This window comes from Saccopteryx bilineata, chromosome 3 (assembly GCF_036850765.1).
Source record: "Saccopteryx bilineata isolate mSacBil1 chromosome 3, mSacBil1_pri_phased_curated, whole genome shotgun sequence".
Lineage (NCBI taxonomy): Eukaryota > Metazoa > Chordata > Mammalia > Chiroptera > Emballonuridae > Saccopteryx > Saccopteryx bilineata.
Window position 1 is genome coordinate 215,545,278 of NC_089492.1, and position 20,575 is coordinate 215,565,852.

A 20,575-nucleotide genomic window follows, 5' to 3' on the forward strand; every position below is an offset into this window, starting at 1 on the left:
TTCGATTCCCGGCCAGGGCACATAGGAGAAGCGCCCATTTGCTTCTCCAACCCCCCTTCCTCTCTGTCTCTCTCTTCCCCTCCCGCAGCCAAGGCTCCATTGGAGCAAAGATGGCCCGGGCGCTGGGGATGGCTCCTTGGCCTCTGCCCCAGGCGCTAGAGTGGCTCTGGTCGCGGCAGAGCGACGTCCCGGAGGGGCAGAGCATCGCCCCCTGGTGGGCGTGCTGGGTGGATCCCGGTCGGGCGCATGCGGGAGTCTGTCTGTCTCTCCCCGTTTCCGGCTTCAGAAAAAAAAAAAATCATAAAAATCCACATTGATGCATGCCTTACATTTCTACTTTTTATTTTATGACAGAGTCAATATACCTTGCTGAGGATGATTTCTGGAGCCAAATATTCTGGAGTGCCACACAATGTCCAAGTTCTGCCTTTAACTCTTTTGGCAAACCCAAAGTCTGTGACCTATAAAAGAAGAACAACAACAAACTGTGAAAATTATTATTTCACAATAAATGCATTTGTTGTACTGAAAATCAGGGTTTAAATTAAAACCAGGGAAAAACAAGTTAATTCAATATAATTGAGGCTAATCCTTGAGGGCCACTATTTAGTAAGTGTAGTTGAAACAACCCATGCTAAATAACCTTTCCCTGACTCAAACAAAGAAGCTACATATATATATATATATATATATATATCTTAATAAATTATATATATTGGTCTTAGTAAAAATGAAGAAATGCTATAAGTGTCCTTTAAATCCAGTATGTCTTCTGCCTTTAATTGTATCACAAATGCAAAAGCATCACTGGGAAAATTTGATAACTGTGTAAAAAGGGATGTTCCTACTCCATTAATAGCAGAAATAGAAAGAAAACACTGGTGCCAGTCCAGTACTGGTTGGTGGGGCTACTTTGGTAGCTGCATTGTAGTGTTAAAAATCACAGACTCTGGGGACAGCTTGTCTGGATTCAAGCTGACAACCTGTGTGACTTTGCTGTGCCTTAATTTCATCAGGCTTAAAATGAGGATAACAAGTATTCACACATCATGGCATTTTCAGGATTAAAAGATTAATGATACATGTAAAACACTTGGAATAATGCGTGGCACTAAATGAGTGCTCACAAATTTCGCTATAAGTAATTCTGTATGCAGGAGCCTGTGCTCAGTTTACAACTACAGATTACAGGAGATGTAAACGAGGTTCTTTTTGCTCTCTGTAATGGCACCAGAACTACAAGCTTTGGGAGAAGCTATTAGGGAGAACTAATCTTCCCCTCAAAGAAAAAAGATTCCAGTATTTGTAGTTGTCAAATACATACAACTTCTTACCTACTATTTTCTAAAATATAATATATATAGTATGTTCAGTTCATACCTGGATATAGCCTTGGTGATCAATTAGGAGATTTTCAGGTTTTAGGTCTCTGTAGATGAGGTCTAGTGAATGGAGGTACTCGAATGTCAGCACTATCTGAGCCGCATAGAACCGGGCGTGCGGTTCACTGCAAAGAAATAAAACATTAGATTTCTGTAAAGTAGGGTAACACGCAGTAATTAGTAGATTACACAAAAAATTAATATGGGGGTCAGTTATTTCGGGAGTAAAAATGTTAGTTTTATGTAATGAATTCTTTTAGTTTTCAAATATTTAATAAGTCTCAAAATTGTCTTCAAATAATGCTTTAATATGCTTAGTGGGCAGCATACATTGAAGAAAAATATAATTTTCCAATTGTCATATTTTAAATTATTATTGGTTATTATAGAAGATACTGTCTTTATAATTATATCTGACCTTGAAGATGACTGGAAAGCAAATGTACCAGTTAGACTGTCTATCAGGGCCATGGCTAATATTGATAGGTTTTATTTACATTTCTTATAAATCTTTAGTGTTTAAGGAATTTTACTACATAGAAAAGCTCTTTAACTGCCAGTTAATGCCATTTTATCTAGACTGTTCCTATTACAAAAATAATATATGCTCATTATAGAAAAAATATTATAAAATATAAATGAAGAATAAGATCCAACATCCCATCCAGAAACCAATAGATACAATCCTGGTGTTTAAATTTCCAAATCTTCTACTATGCATGTTTACACAGACACATAAACACAGGTAAAAACTGCACATTCGTTTAAATATGCACCTTTCTTACACACATAGATTAGATCAACTGATAGATTCATATGATTTTGATGCCACATTCTGAGTATTATTCCAAAAAGATATATACTGTACTGACTTTTTAGTTGGAGTTTCTATATCATTTTCTAGAGTATACACTGAATTCTGCTAATCTGCCTGACAAATTGCAATGACTTTCCAATTTGTGACCTCAATGAAAAACCTTCACTATGAACAGAATTTCCCTCAAGATGGTTGGCACAAATTTGATCTAGTAGGACTGGAAATAGAGATTCCAAAAAAATTCCCTCTGCTGCTCCTTTTGCTTGTTACTATATTTCCTAGGTCTCAGCCTGATACACACCTAGTGCTCAGTAAATATTTGCTGAATGAATAAATATGTAAAGAAAAAACACATTTTGGGGACAATATTTTACAACACTTTTCCAGTTTCAGCCCCACTTCAACACTGTAACGATCTACATTATATGTCATAAGACAAAGAATGAGAACACTATAAAGGGAGATGGGAAGAATCATCCTAGTCATTTATCCCTACACTTGGAAATGTTTATCCTAGAATGTCCCTCCTATTTTCTCCATGCATCTACAAATAAAAGATGTAGTTTTCATCTTATAAGCAAACACAAATTTATCCTAAAAAACATAAGATACATTCAGCATCTTATATTTATTTCCATACACTGGTGTTTGATTGGAGGAACACAAATATTACATAGCTCTATAATCAATTTGTTGAAAGGTGAAAAATATTATATAGGAAGATTTAATGCTATAGCAGCTTTAAGTCTAAACAAATGCTATTTAAGTAGAGATCATGATTTCACAGATTCTGATTAGAGCATATTCAACAATAACTCAGTAGTCTCGTTGCCTCACAGTTTCTGAGATGGGAATCAGCAACTTTCAAGTCTGTATGGAGGGGTGGGGCAAAAGTAGGTTTATAGTTGTTTGGTGGAAAATAATATAATAATAAATAATAATACAAGGACAAACTGTGTTTTGCATATTCCACTGTAAATCTACTGTTGCCCAACCCTGTACGTAAGTATGTGTGAAAGACTAGAGAAGAGTGTTTTGATGTGAATTATGTCAATCAACTTACTCTCCTCCTAGTGCCAAGTCAAGTATTAAAGAAACAGAAGTGCGGGGAGTTACAAAGAAGTTAGTAATTATAGAAAATGGACAAAATATTTTTTGACTATTCAGAGTTTAAAAACTTTGAATTATTATGGGGCAATATGAGGATCCTGGGCCTAATTGGACAAGGGGTAGAAGGAGAAAGGACAACAAGAGGTGAAAGAAAATCATTAAAGATAAAATAGAAGTTACTTTGCATTGCATAGCACCTGACACATATTAGGTGCCCTATATATATTAGGTCAATAAATGAATTTTGGCTTAGGCCTCAGATAACAAAAATAGCTCTACTGCTGGCCATTACTGAATATAATCTCATGATAATTCAAGTCTATCATCATGTTTTTATGAATCTAATTATCTTCATGAGCGCTGTGTGAACTCCTCCTTATGTGTTCAATACAGAATGTACTGAATGAAGCCGGACCTACTCCTGCTTTCTAGCTTCATTCTATTAGTGATCATTCATCAATAGTAGTAGCTTACCTACTATTACACATACATAAAGATAACAATCCATAGCCTATCTTCATAACTGTATGACCTTATTAGTAATAACCTAATGAGGTACAGACTCTTTAAATTACATATATATTTTTAAACCTTAACATAGCAACGACTTCAAGGAGAATTAAATTATGTAAAACTGACTTTATAATCTCATCACTATACCATTATCATCTTTTCTATATGTTGGATTTTTTTATTTTTATCTTATTTATTATTTATTTTGTAAGAGAGAAACAGAGAAAGATAAGGAGAGAGAAACAGACAGACTGGAAGGGAGAGAGTTGAGAAGCATCAACTTGTAGTTGTGGCACTTTAGTTGTTCATTGATTGTTTCTCATATGTGCCTTGACCAGGGGAGGGGCGGCTACAGCAGAGCCAGTGACCCCTTGCTTAAGCCAGTGACCACAGGATCATGTCTATGATCCCACACTCAAGCTGATGACCCCATGCTCAAGCTGGTGAGCCCACGCTCAATCCGGCAACCTCAGGATTTCAAACCTGAGAACTCAGGATAAAGATAATGCCTGCACCACCACTGGTCAGGCATTATCTTTATCCTTATACAAACCTCTTCCCAAGAGTTGCATAATTAATATTTGTTTAATATATACTGATATGTTTAAATTCAATTAATTTTTGCATTTTTGGAAATTCTTCAAATAATGAATTTCAAACAATACTTGCTAATGGTAGAATATTTATATTTGTACTATAGTAGTTTTACTTGATTTCTAAAACTCAGTCTGTGATTTCTTATTAATGTTACCATGTATAGCTAAAGCTGAAATAATGCTAAATTAAATAAATTTTTAGCATTGACAATAACTTAAAAATTTGGCTAAAACAAACAGCAAGATTTGAAAAGAATAAAGTTATTAGTTACCTGAACCTTCCAATTCTTCTTAGATGTGAAAACATTTCACCTCCAGGGACATATTCCATAACCATATATAAATTAGAATTATCCTATAAACAACAAATATAAAGAATATATAAATCAAAATTATGAAGCCAAGATTATTTCTCAAGAAAATATTTTAATGTAATACCATGTTCAATTAGAAAAAGACAAATTTAAAAATCCATCTGATAGATGACTAACATTTAGAAAAACAGAATAAACAGAAAATGTTCTAACTATTCTATACCAGGACACTCATTTCCCCCCCTAGTATTCTTGCTACAATTTAGTCTGGGATTTTTGCTGTACTTGTTTTTGTAGGGAACAATAAACTCTTAAAACAATTAAACAGTGCAGCAATAACTTAAAGCTATATTGTTAACAAGAAAAACTATGTTAAGAACCAATTTGAAAAAGTTACTAAGAATATTTATATTTTTTGAGCTACATTAGGTCATAGAAATTAATGATTTTTTTAACATTATCAGGAATTCATAGGTCTTTATTTAAAGACTAAAGGAAGAAAAAAAGATTAAAATGCTGCATATGAATCAATGTATCAGAGAGATGCCAAGTATCAGTCTAAAGGTGTACTCATTTGCATGAATGTAAGGACTGCTTTATTAAAATAGCACTATGAATTTTGATAAATTGAAATATTAGATTTTATAATACCATCTCATGAACAATTATACATTACCTTTAACAAATTCCTCAGGGAGAACTAAAACCTTTTCAAATGTTACCGAAGTTTATATGTGCAGTAGGATTTAATTACATAAAATCTAAATATATTACTTTTTGATTTGTTAATATTCTTCAGGCTAATCCTCTAGTTTAGAATCCTGTTATAACTTTATATTTAAAAAATTATGAAGTTCAAAATATTTTATTTGAATATTAGTAAAATTTACCTTAAAAGAATACTCCAGTCGAACAAGAAAAGGAAAATTCACTGCCTGTAATATTCTTTTCTCATTCAAGGTATGCTCTATTTGCTTCAGTTTAACAACCTGTAATTGAGAGATAAATAAATTAAATGTATTTAAATGAAATTTAAAAGTTACTATACTTTTACAAGAAAAATTAAATAAATGTTTTCCACATAATAAAGAACTTGGATAAAACAAAATTGCTAGAGTTGGATAAGGATGATAGTAATAACTACCAATAAGGCTAGATTTAAATAAGAAAAACTTACAGAGGATTTAAACCTTGGTCTTAAGATGATAAACTATGATTTTAAGTAAGGAAGCAGAGCTAAGAATTAGAGTCATGATAAATTACTTTAAAAATCGTATGTTAAAATATTGAATACTTAGCTCCTAATGACTTATAGTCCACTGACGCAGCTGGCACAAATCACTGAATTAAGTAGGTACTGATTTAAACACAGATCAGCAAAGAAATTGAGAATCTAGGAAAACTCAGTAATTGAAAAGAGTGGGTAAAAATGAACAATCTGTTCATTTTATAATATCTGAATAAATATCAGAATAAGTCCTAAAAATTCATTATGCACAACCACAAAAGAGGACACACCAAATATTGACTATAGCTTTATAACAAATAAATCACTTAGGATTAATTGAGCTTCCTCTGGATTGTCTACTCAATCACGTACACAGCAGTGAAAAGCAATTTGTCCTGACTTCATGAAGACTATGATTCTACCCCACATGTGATTCTATTTTTAATTTAAGAAAAGGTGACCTTTGGGAGATAAATAATTGTCCTGCATGTGTGTAAATCATTACAAGGTGGCATTCTTTCTTGATAGAGGCTTATTATCAATGTGGGGTAATCACAGAATTCAAGAAATTGAACATAGATAAGAAAGGTAATTAAAGATCTCATCCAGTAATTAGTATATAAAATTATAGCATAAAAATAACTGACCAAGAGTCAGAAGGTCTGTGTTCTAATCTCAATCTTCTAGTCAACCAGTTTGGTGACTTTGGAAATGTTATTTCAACTCTTAGGGCAGGGTTTTGATTTTGTTTGTTTTGTTTTTTATCTGTAACATAAAGTGGTTTGATCACCACTTTCTATGTTTTAACTAGTTATAGAACCAGTTAGTTGATACTTACCACAATAAATTATATTAATACTACCTGGATAATTAGTATTGCTTTGTGTTTATTATTTTTAATAGACTTTTTTTTAAAGCAGTTTCAGGTTCACAGTAGAATTGAGTAGAAGGTACAGAGAATTCCCATATACCTTCTTCCCACTCACATGCATAGCATTCCCCATTGTCAACATTCTCCAGCACAGCATTACATCAGTTACACTCAATGGACCTACATTGATGCACCGCTATCACTGGGAGTCCATCGTTTACATTAGGGTTCACTCTTGGTGTTCTACAATCTATGGATTTGGACAAATGTATAATGACATGTATCCACCATTATAATATCATACAGAGTAGTTTCACTGCCCTAAAAACCCTCTTATTTGTCCTTCCCTTCCCACTAACTCTTGGCAACCACTGATCTTATCTCCATAGTTTTTCCTTTTCCAATATGTCATATCATTGGAATCACACAGATTGGCTTCTTTCACTTAATAATATGTATTTAAGTTTTCTCCTCGCCTTTACATGGCTTGATAGTTCATTTCTTCTTAGCACTGAATGATATTCCATTGTCTAAATGTACCACAGTGTTTACTTCTATATATTATGATAATAGCAGGTTTTCTATCTAGTTAGGCATAGCCAACATGTTTATGAAATAAGTAATAAAAACTGCAACAGAGAGGCTTTCTGCATTACAGCCCTAAGTCAAATCTGCATAAGTGGGGCATAACAATTAAAAATAAAGATGATTTCAAGATATATGAACTGGCAAAGCAAATATGCTTAATTTCTAAATTAATTTAATAAAAAATTTAACAAAAATCTAATTTAATTGTAAATGTCTATACCTACAATACATATAAAGCTTAATAATAAGTGTAATAGAGATAAAGACTAAAGAATGTCTGCCTTCATGCTGCATAAAATCTATTTGGAAGTATGATGCATAGATACATGGATAGCAATATAGAACAAAATAAGAGTAATATCATAAGTATTCAGAAAGGAAAACATACAAAGTTTGTAAATCTGACTGCTAGCTCCATTGGGCTGGAGCTTAGGACATTGCCTCTCAAATTTTGTTAATGAAGTATCCATAAAGGGCAGACAGAAATAAACAAGTATCCCTGGGGGTTTTGTCCATGGTTTATTTCAAAATTCTTACATAACATTTATATTTACTTCTTAATCTTTCTGTTAGTTTAAAGACATATACCTTAAAAGCATTTATAAATGATTACTTATCAACTGATTTTTTTAGCCAAGCACTTGAAATAAGAAAGGCCATATATCATTACATACTCCCGACCCGATCCAGGATAGCACCATATACTTCCGTGGATCCAGTTTCAATCAGAGAAGTAGAGTATAGAGACATGTAGGAAAACAGTGTGTGATAAAGACTAGAGTGAAGTTTGGAAGAAAATTATGAGAGCATTGAAAATAAGCTACAGAGTTCTGATTTCATTTAATAAACATCAGGAAGCTTTCTGATTAAGTGAGATGATATGATATGCTAAGAAAAATTTGTTGGCAATGAAGAAGGTGAATTAGTGGAATATAAAAACTGATACTGAGGAAATTAATTAAAGTGTTATTGTGAAAGCCAAGTAAATGTTAGTGAGGGACCAATTAGGTGGTGGCAGAAAAAATCTTTGAGATAACAAATACATTTGAAAGGAAAAATTAACAAGGAGTACAGGAATAGAGATCAAACAAATCTAGGCCAAATTCTTGGTTCCTCTTACTAACTGTTTGACTTTGAAAAAGTTACTTAAATACAGTGGTTCTATCAGCTAACATCATATTAAATGGCACTAAACTGAAGGCTTTCCCCCTTAAATCAGGAACAAGACAGGGTTGTCCACTCTCTCCACTCTTATTTAATGTGGTACTAGAGGTTCTAGCCAGAGCAATCAGACAAGACAAAGAAATAAAAGGCATCCATATCGGAAAAGAAGAAGTAAAGGTATCACTTTTTGCAGATGATATGATCCTATACATCGAAAACCCCAAAGAATCCACAAAAAGACTACTAGAAACAATAAGCCAATACAGTAAGGTCGCAGGATACAAAATTAACATTCAGAAGTCAATAGCCTTTCTATATGCCAACAATGAAACAACTGAGAAGGAACTCAAAAGAATAATCCCCTTCACGATTGCAACAAAAAAAATAAAATACTTAGGAATAAACATAACAAAGAATGTAAAGGACTTATATAATGAAAACTATAAACCATTGTTAAGGGAAATTGAAAAAGATATAATGAGATGGAAGAATATACCTTGTTCTTGGCTAGGAAGAATAAATATAATCAAGATGGCTATATTACCCAAAGCAATATACAAATTTAATGCAATTCCCATCAAACTTCCAATGACATTTTTTAAAGAAATAGAGCAAAAAATCATCAGATTTATATGGAACTATAAAAAACCCCGAATAGCCAAAGCAATCCTAAAGAAAAAGAATGAAGCTGGGGGCATAACAATACCTGACTTCAAACTCTATTATAGGGCCACGACAATCAAAACAGCATGGTATTGGCAGAAAAATAGACACTCAGACCAATGGAACAGAATAGAAAGTCCAGAAATAAAACCACATATATATAGTCAAATAATTTTTGATAAAGGGGCCAACAACACACAATGGAGAAAAGAAAGCCTCTTCAATAAATGGTGCTGGGAAAACTGGAAAGCCACATGCAAAAGAATGAAACTGGACTACAGTCTCTCCCCCTGTACAAAAGTTAACTCAAAATGGATCAAAGATCTAAACATAAGACCTGAAACAATTAAGTACATAGAAGAAGACATAGGTACTCAACTCATGGACCTGGGTTTTAAAGAGCATTTTATGAATTTGACTCCAATGGCAAGAGAAGTGAAGGCAAAAATTAATGAATGGGACTACATCAGACTAAGAAGTTTTTGCTCAGCAAGAGAAACTGATAACAAAATAAACAGAAAGCCAACTAAATGGGAAATGATATTTTCAAACAACAGCTCAGATAAGGGCTTAATATCCAAAATATACAAAGAACTCATAAAACTCAACAACAAACAAACAAACAATCCAATAAAAAAATGGGAAGAGGATATGAATAGACACTTCTCCCAGGAAGAAATACAAATGGCCAACAGATATATGAAAAGATGCTCATCTTCTTTAGCTATTAGAGAAATGCAAATCAAAACGGCAATGAGATACCACCTTACACCTGTTCGATTAGCTGTTATTAGCAAGACAGGTAATAGCAAATGTTGGAGAGACTGTGGAGAAAAAGGAACCCTCATACACTGTTGGTGGGAATGTAAAGTAGTACAACCATTATGGAAGAAAGTATGGTGGTTCCTCAAAAAACTGAAAATAGAACTACCTTATGACCCAGCAATTCCTCTACTGGGTATATATCCCCAAAACTCAGAAACATTGATACGTAAAGACACATGCAGCCCCATGTTTATTGCAGCATTGTTCACAGTGGCCAGGACATGGAAACAACCAAAAAGCCCATCAATAGATGACTGGATAAAGAAGATGTGGCACATATACACTATGGAATACTACTCAGCCATAAGAAATGATGACATCGGAACATTTACAGCAAAATGGTGGGATCTTGATAACATGATACGAAGCGAAATAAGTAAATCTGAAAAAAACAGGAACTGTATTATTCCATACGTAGGTGGGACATAATAGTGAAACTAAGAGACATTGATAAGAGTGTGGTGATTACGGGGAGGAGGGGGGAATGGGGGAGGGAAAGGGGGAGGGGGAGGGGCACAGAGAGAACAAGATAGAGGGTGACGGAGGACAATCTGACTTTGGGTGGTGGGTATGCAACATAATTGAACGACAAGATAACCTGGACTTGTTATCTTTGAATATATGTATCCTGATTTATTGATGTCACCCCATTAAAAAAATAAAATTATAAAAAAAAAAAAATACAGTGGTTCTTGGCTTAAACCAGAGATTACTGTCACATGAAGTTGTTGTGAAGATTCACTGATATGATAAAGTGCTATGCAATGCTGATACACATTATGGAATAAAAAATGGGTTTTCCTTAATTTCTGTACTGTTTTTCTTCTCCTCATCCCACATATCCTAAGATAGGAGAAGTCATAAAAAGTGAATTGAAAGATCTGTGACTGTTAACAGAAAGGTTATTATAGAATTTCATTTTATTACTTAACTTTAGCAAATTAAATTAACTTGAAAAAAAATCAGAATATAAAGTCTTTGTCCTAATTTTGCATCAGTCCAGAACGTTGCCACAGAGCAGTGATTTTCAACATTTCATTTCACAGCACACATAAACTAATTATTAAAATTCTGCAGCACACCAAACCCTAATCTAACAAAAAAATACATGTAATTTTGATTCACTCAATTTGGACAGCTATTGTTGTGTTGGCTATTGTCATTTTTTATTTTGACAATCTAAGGGAAAACAGGTTGGTGTCCCTGACTAAATAGTCAGATATTTCATGTTTTAAACATTCTCGAGACACATTAGTTGAAAACCATCGAAATGACTTAAAATGGCAGCTCTTCTTCTGGGAAATACTCTCTCACCATGATTTGTTCCCAAGGTAGTCAGTCTTCTCAGCAACTTCCTTTACAGGTCACTGTTTTACCAAAAAAAAATTTAAAAATTCTCCCCTAAATATTTTACAGTATAAAAGTACATTTTGTAATCCCTTTCATATTTTACATCTGAAGCACATTCTGTTAAGTCCTTAAGAAAGATAACATAAAATATTAGAGGTTATATAGATAATAACATTTTAATGACAGGTTTAATAAAAAAGATAGATTTGAAGAATTTTGTTGTGCTACCAACACAAGTATACAAATCACTTACACTCTCTGAAACCCAATTACCTCATCTAGAAAATTAGGGCCAGAAGTAGTTGATCTCTAAGAACTTTGTGCCCAGACTGTATAAATTAGAGGGTAGACTCAAGGATGAGAGGAAGCTTGGATAAGAGTACATGGGAAGAGTGACGTCAGAGAAATGGCACCATGAGGAACGCGACCAACAATTCTCCCCAAAATTTCAACAAGTTCATCAACCAGAGACAGAAAAATCTATCCTTGGAGCATCTGGGAGTCCCACATACTGAAAACGAAGTGCTATCAACAAGACCACCCTCAGATGCCATTAAGAAAAAGGAACTCAAATATCATGGATACAAAAGATAGAGAAGTAGCACAGATAGATGTGGAAAACTCTATGGAGAAAAATTTAATATATTGGAAACCTTGGAGCCAAATGACAGAGAATTAAAAAAAGAAATCCTAAAAGTACTCAGAGATATACAAGAAAACACAGAAAGACAATTTAGGGAGCTCAGAAAACAACTCAACGAACACAAAGAATATATTACCAAGGAAATTGAAACTATAAAAACAAATCAAACAGAGATGAAAAACTCAATTCATGAACTGAAAAACGAGGTAACAAGCTTAGCTAATAGAACAGGCCAGATAGAAGGTAGGATTAGTGACATAGAAGATAAGCAACTTCAGGCACAACAGAGAGAAGAAGAGACAGACTCAAAAATTTAAAAAAATAAGAAAGCCCTACAGGAATTGTCTGACTCTGTCAAAAAGAATAACATAAGAATAATAGGTATATCAGAGGGAGAAGAGAGAGAAAGTGGAATGGAGAATATATTGAAACAAATAATAGACAAGAACTTCCCAAGCCTGTGGAAAGAACTAAAGCCTCAAATTCAAGAAGCAAACAGAACACCGAGTTTTCTTAACCACAACAATCCTACTCCAAGGCACATCATAATGAAATTGGCACAAACCAACGACAAAAAAAAAAAAAAAAAAAATTCTCAAGGCAGCCAGGGAAAAGAAGAATACAACATATAAAGGAAGGCCTATAAGATTATCATCAGATTTCTCAGCAGAAACTCTACAAGCCAGAAGAGAGTGGACCCCAATATTTAAAGCCCTGAAAGAGAGGAACTTTCAGCCAAGAATACTATACCCATCAAAGCTATCCTTCAAATATGAAAAAGAAATGAAAACATTCACAAATACAGAAAAGATGAAGGAATTTATCATGAGAAAACCCCCACTCCAGGAAATACTAAGGGGGGTTTTCCAACCAGATAAAAAAAACAAAACAAAACAAAACCACAAGTAAAAGCTCCAAGAAGAACACAATAAAACCAAATTTAAACTGTGACAACAAAAACAAAAAAAAAGGAGAGAGGATGGAGATTAACAGTAGCAAAGGACGATGGAGTACTACAATGAATATGGTAGGTACCCTTTTCTTTACTCAATGGTAACCACCCTTGAAAAAACCACCACAGAAGCACATGACTTAAAAAAGGTAGCAACAGAGGAAAAAACTATGCAATAGAAACAAACAGAAACAAATGATAGAAAAACAAAAGAGCCCTGGCCGGTTGGCTCAGCGGTAGAGCGTCGGCCTAGCATGCGGAGGACCCGGGTTCAATTCCCGGCCAGGGCACACAGGAGAAGCGCCCATTTGCTTCTCCACCCCTCCGCCGCGCTTTCCTCTCTGTCTCTCTCTTCCCCTCCCGTAGCCAAGGCTCCATTGGAGCAAAGATGGCCCGGGCGCTGGGGATGGCTCTGTGGCCTCTGCCTCAGGCGCTAGAGTGGCTCTGGTCGCAACATGGCGACGCCCAGGATGGGCAGAGCATCGCCCCCTGGTGGGCAGAGCGTCGCCCCTGGTGGGCGTGCCGGGTGGATCCCGGTCGGGCGCATGCGGGAGTCTGTCTGACTGTCTCTCCCTGTTTCCAGCTTCAGAAAAATGAAGAAGAAAAAAAAAAAAAAAAAAAAAAGAAAAACAAAAGAGAAGAATCAAACAAGATACAAAACTAACAGAAAGCAATTTGTAAAATTGCAATAGGGAATTCACAAGTGTCAATAATGACACTAAATGTAAATGGATTAAATTCACCAATAAAAAGACACAGAGTAGCAAAATGGATTAAAAAAGAAAACCCAACTGTATGCTGCCTACAAGAAACACATCTAAGCAACAAGGATAAAAACAAATTCAAAGTGAAAGGCTGGAAAACAATACTCCAAGCAAATAACATCCAAAAAAAAGCAGGCAGAGCAATACTCATATCTAATAATGCTGACTACAAGACAGAAAAAGTACTCAGAGACAAAAATGGTGATTTCATAATGATTAAGGGGACACTGAATCAAAAGACATAACAATCCTAAATATATATGCACCAAACCAAGGGGCACCAAAATATATGACAGCTACTTACTGACCTAAAGACAAATACTGACAAAAATACAATCATACTTGGAGACCTCAATACACTGCTGATGGCTCTAGATCGTTCATCCAAACAGAAAATCAATAAAGATATATTGGCCTTAAATGAAACACTAGAGTACCTGGATATGATAGACGTCTACAGGACACTTCACCCCAAAGCAACAGAAAATACATTTTTCTCTAGTATTCATGGAACATTCTCAAGAATTGACCATATGTTGGGCCACAAAAATAACATCAGCAAATTCAGAAAAATTGAAATTGTACCAAGCATATTTTCTGATCACAAAGCCTTGAAACTAGAATTCAACTACAAAAAAGAGAAAAAACCCCCCACAAAAATGTGGAAACTAAACAACATACTTTTAAAAAATGAATGGGTCAAAGAAGAAATAAGCTCAGAGATCAAAAGATATATACAGACTAATGAAAATCACAATACGACATATCAGAATCTCTGGGATGCAGCAAAAGCAGTAATAAGAGGGAAGTTCATATCACTTCAGGCCTATATGAACAAACAAGAGAGAGCCCAAGTAAACCGCTTAACTTCACACCTTAAAGAATTAGAAAAAGAAGAACAAAGACAACCCAAAACCAGCCGAAGAAAGGAGATAATAAAAATCAGAGCAGAAATAAATAAAATAGAGAACAGAAAAACTATAGAAAAAATTAATAGAATAAGGAGCTGGTTCTTTGAAAAGATCAACAAAATTGACAAACCCTTGGCAAAACTCACCAAGGAAAAAAGACACAGGACTCAAATAAATAAAATCCAAAATGAAAGAAAAGAAATCACCACAGACATCATAGCTATACAAAGAATTATTGTAGAATACTACGAAAAACTATATGCCACCAAATTCAACAATCTAGAAGAAATGGATAAATTCCTAAAAAAAATACAACCTTCCTAGACTGAGTCATGAAGAAGCAGAAAGCCTAAACAGACCAATTAGCAGGGAGGAAATAGAAAAAAACTATTTAAAACCTCCCCAAAAATAAAAGTCCAGGCCCAGACGGTTATACTAGTGAATTCTATCAAACATTTAAAGAAGACTTGGTTCCTATTCTACTCAAAGTCTTCCAAAAAATTGAAGAAGAAGCAATACTTCCAAACACATTTTATGAGGCTAACATAAACCTAATACCGAAACCTGGCAAGGACGGCACAAAAAAAGAAAACTACAAACCAATATCTCTAATGAATACAGATGCTAAAATACTAAACAAAATGCTAGCAAATCGAAATCAACAACATATTAAAAAAAATAATACATCATGATCAAGTGGGATTCATCCCAGAATCTCAAGGATGGTTCAACATCGTAAAACGGTTAACGTAATACACATCAACAAAACAAAGAACAAAAACCACATGATCTTATCAATAGATGCAGAAAAGGCATTTGATAAAATACAACACAACTTTATGTTTAAGACACTCAACAAAATGGGTATAGAAGAAAAATATCTCAACATGATAAAGGCCATATATGATAAACCATCAGCCAACATTATATTAAATGGCATAAAACTGAGGACTTTCCCCCTTAAATAGAAACAAGACAGGGTTGTCCACTCTCTCCACTCTTTTTTTTGTTTTTGTTTTTGTATTTTTTCTGAAGCTGGAAACGGGGAGAGACAGTCAGACAGACTCCCGCATGCGCCCGACTGGGATCCACCCGGCACGCCCACCAGGGGCGACGCTCTGCCCACCAAGGGGCAATGCTCTGCCCCTCCGGGGTGTCGCTCTGCCACGACCAGAGCCACTCTAGCGCCTGGGGCAGAGGCCAAGGAGCCATCCCCAGCGCCCGGGCCATCTTTGCTCCAATGGAGCCTTTGGCTGCGGGAGGGGAAGAGAGAGACAGAGAGGAAGGAGGGGGTGGGGGTGGAGAAGCAAATGGGTGCTTCTCCTATGTGCCCTCGCCGGGAATCGAACCCGGGTCCCCCTGCACGCCAGGCCGACGCTCTACCGCTGAGCCAACCGGCCAGGGCTCTCTCCACTCTTACTTAACGTGGTGCTAGAAGTTCTGGCCAGAGCAATCAGACAAGAGAAAGAAATAAAAGGCATCCATATCGGAAAAGAAGAAGTACGGTATCACTTTTTGCAGATGATATGATCCTATACATCGAAAACCCCAAAGACTCCACAAAAAAGATTACTAGAAACAATAAACCAATACAGTAATGTTGCAGGATACAAAATTAATATAGAAAAGTCCATAGCCTTTCTGTATGCCAACAATGAAATATTAGAAAATGAACTCAAAAAAATAATCCCCTTTCATTATTGCAACAAAAAGAATAAAATACCTAGGAATAAACATAACAAAGAATGTAAAGGACCTATATAATGAAAACTACAAAGCATTGTTAAGGGAAATCGAAAAAGATACAATGAGATGGAAAAATATTTCTTATTCTTGAATAGGAAGAATAAATATAATCAAAATGGCCATATTACCCAAAGCAATTTATAAATTTAATGCAATTCCCATAAAAATTTCGATGACATTTTTTAAAGAAATGGAACAAAAAACCATCAGATTTATATGGAACTATAAAAAAAAACCCGGATAGCCAAAGCAATCCTAAGGAAAAAGAATGAAGCTGAGGGCATTACAATACCTAACTTCAAACTATATTATAGGGCCATGATAATCAAAACAGCATGGTATTGGTAGAAAAATAGACACTCAGACCAATGGAACAGAATAAAATCACGTATATATGGTCAAATAATTTTCAATAAAGGGTCCAACAACACATAATGGAGAAAAGAAAGCCTCTTCAACAAATGGTGCTGGGAAAACTGGAAAGCCACATGCAAAAGAATGAAACTCAACTACATCTTGTCCCCTTGTACTAAAATTAATTCAAAATGGATCAAAGACCTAAATATAAGACCTGAAACAATAAATCACATAGAAGAAGACATAAGGTCCTAAACTCATGGACCTGGGTTTTAAAGAGCACATTATGAATTTGACTCCAAAGGAAAGAGAAGTGAAGGCAAAGATAAATGAATGGGATTACATCAGACTAAGAAGTTTTTGCTCAGCAAGAGAAACTGACAACAAAATAAACAGATAGCCAACTAAATGGGAAATGATATTTTCAAACAACAGCTCAGATAAGGGCTTAATATCCAAAATTTACAAAGAACTCATAAAACTCAACAACAAACAAACAATCCAATAAAAAAATGGGAAGAGGACATGAACAGACACTTCTCCCAGGAAGAAATACAGATGGCCAACAAATATATGAAAAGATGCTCATCTTCATTAGTTATTAGAGAAATGCCAATGAAAACTACAATGAGATACCACCTCACACCTGTTAGATTAGCTATTATCAACAAGACAGGTAATAGCAAATGTTGGAGAGGCTGTGGAGAAAAAGGAACCCTCATTCACTGTTGGTGGGAATGTAAAGTATTGATAGTACAACCATTACGGAAGAAAGTATGGTGGTTCCTCAAAAAACTGAAAATAGAACTACCTTATGACCCAGCACTCTCTACTGGTATATATCCCCAAAACTCAGAAACATTGGTACGTAAAGACACATGTAGCCCCATGTTCATTGCAGTTTTGTTCACAGTGGCCAAGACATGGAAACAACCAAAAAGCCTTTCAATAGAAGACTGGATAAAGAAGATGTGGCATATATACACTATGGAATACTACTCAGCCATAAGAAATGATGCCATCACATCATTTACAACAAAATGGTGGGATCTTGATAACATTATACGGAGTGAAATAAGTAAATCAGAAAAAACCAAGAACTACATGATTCCATACATTGGTGGGACATAAAAACGAGACTAAGAGACATGGACAAGAGTGTGCTGGTTACGGGGGAGGGGGGGTAGGGAGAGAAGAAGGGGAGGGGGAGGGGCACAAAGGAAACTAGATAGAAGGTGATGGAGGACAATCTGACTTTGGGTGATGGGTATGCAACATAATTGAATGACAAGATAACCTGGACATGCTTTCTTTGAATATATGTACCCTGATTTATTGATGTCACCCCATTAACATTAATAAAAATTTATTTATATATAAAAAAAAGAGTACATGGGAAGTATACAAAGCATTAAAATGAGAAAGAACAGTCCAGAGATTGGGATTAGCAATTTTAAAAAAGTAGACAGAAGGAAAACAATAAGCTAATCAGAAAAAGGCATATAAAAAAAAAGAGCCCAAAGTGCCAAGAGCATAATTAGAAGAGTATGGGGATCCAGAAGTCCAGGGACAGGACAGTTTCAAGGGAGTGGTCAACATAGTCATAGACTCAAAAAAGTCAGGTAAGACTAGCAAAATGAGTTCATTGAACTTGGTGATTACTTAGGCCACTTGATCGGTTACCCTTGGTATAGATCTTTTAGTGAAGAAGCAAGAGGTAGGAGATAAACAAAGAAGCAGCAAATTAATGTGAGTTAAAGAATTAATAGGAAGTAAGTTATGGAGCTCCAGTGGTGCAATCGGTTAGCGCAGTATTTATACAGGAAGTAAGTTAGTGGATACAGTGATTAAACTATTTTTTTGAGAAGTGTGCTTAGAAAAGTTATGTGAAAGAGGACTGTAGACAAAGATGCACAATTATATGTGTGTAAGGGGTGTATTTAATTTTAGAGGGATTTAATAAGTCATTACTATTTTCATGTTAGAAGTTAGTATTTTCTTTGTTTTAAAGCAGAGGTTGGATTAGAACCACAGACCAATCTGAATGCTGTGCTGTACAAAATGGTAGCCACTAGCCACATGTGGTTATTTAACACTGGAAATATGGTTAACATGAATGGAGATATATTATAAATACAAATATACATCAGATTTTGAAGATGTGGTATGAATAATAGAATGTAAAATATCTGGCCCTGGCCGGTTGGCTCAGCGGTAGAGCGTCGGCCTAGCGTGCGGAGGACCTGGGTTCGATTCCCGGCCAGGGCACATAGGAGAAGCGCCCATTTGCTTCTCCACCCCTCCGCCGCGCCTTCCTCTCTGTCTCTCTCTTCCCCTCCCGCAGCCAAGGCTCCATTGGAGCAAAGATGGCCCGGGCGCTGGGGATGGCTCCTTGGCCTCTGCCCCAGGCGCTAGAGTGTCTCTGGTCGCAACATGGCGACACCCAGGAGGGTCGCAACATGGCGACGCCCAGGATGGGCAGAGCATCGCCCCCTGGTGGGCAGAGCGTCGCCCCTGGTGGGCGTGCCGGGTGGATCCCGGTCGGGCGCATGCGGGAGTCTGTCTGACTGTCTCTCCCTGTTTCCAGCTTCAGAAAAATGCAAAAAAAAAAAAAAAAAAAAAAAAAAAAAAAGAAAGAAAAAATATCTAAATAATTTTTATATTAATTATATATTATGATGATAATACTGTACATACATTGGGCTAAATAGAATCTATTATCAATAAGTTTAATAATTTCTTTTTACTTTTTAAAAATGAGCCTATTGGAAAATTTTTAAATACATATATGGTGTACATTATATTTATTAGATAGCATCACTACTCTAGCCACTATCTGTAACCCTGACTATTTTCTCTGTATTTTCTTATCTATGTATCTCAGTAAGCCAAAATGTCATGCTTGGGAACATATCTATAAGATAATATATCAAGATTCATCACTTTTACTTTCCCTTAATTATAAGTGATTACTAAAAAAACAGAAGCTTAATATATATTTAAAGCACAAATAATTCAGACATCCATATTCTTTAGATCAGGGGTCCCCAAACTACGGCCCGCGGGCCACATGCGGCCCCCTGAGGCCATTTATCTGGCCCCCGCCGCACTTCCGGAAGAGGCACCTCTTTCATTGGTGGTCAGTGAGAGGAGCATAGTTCCCATTGAAATACTGGTCAGTTGGTTGATTTAAATTTACTTGTTCTTTATTTTAAATATTGTATTTGTTCCCGTTTTGTTTTTTTTACTTTAAAATAAGATCTGTGCAGTATGCATAGGGATTTGTTCATAGTTATTTTTATAATCTGGCCCTCCAATGGTCTGAGGGACAGTGAACTGGCCCCTTGTGTAAAAAGTTTGGGGACCCCTGCTTTAGATATACCAATAGGTGATAAACACTTAAAAATTATTTTTAAAATTTTTAATAGAGATGTAATGGACATGTAACATTATATTAGTTTTCATTGCATAACATAATGATTTGACTTTTTAATATTCTGTAGGTTTTCAAATATTCCTTACTTTAATTGACATTTTTAATTAAGCAAACACAATCCTGTTAAAAAAGGCTTTTACTATCAACTAAAATAAGTCATAAAATAAAATCACTAAATTTTTGTTACCTCAATCTAAGAATCAAGTAATTTATTCCTGCATTTTCCCACAAGAAGAGATGTAGTGGTGAAGTCTATTCTTTACATGTTGAATTCAGTATTTTTTTAGTAAACATACACATACTATTATGTATAAATAATTATTGAAATAGTATACTCCTGTATAC

At 35.3% G+C, this 20,575-nt stretch overlaps 1 protein-coding gene across 9 annotated transcripts in view; it reads right to left on the reverse strand.

The window, feature by feature from the left end:
- PRKACB (protein kinase cAMP-activated catalytic subunit beta) overlaps positions 1-20,575 on the reverse strand; it is a 160,770-nt gene that overhangs the window by 37,006 nt on the left and 103,189 nt on the right. For all 9 annotated transcript variants that reach the window (XM_066268795.1, XM_066268798.1, XM_066268794.1 and 6 more), the window contains 4 exons: positions 5,623-5,721; positions 4,691-4,773; positions 1,381-1,507; positions 366-461 (listed from right to left, as the gene is read on the reverse strand). In XM_066268795.1, coding sequence (XP_066124892.1) covers positions 366-461; positions 1,381-1,507; positions 4,691-4,773; positions 5,623-5,721 — 405 coding nt within the window. The remainder of the gene's footprint in view (positions 1-365; positions 462-1,380; positions 1,508-4,690; positions 4,774-5,622; positions 5,722-20,575) is intronic.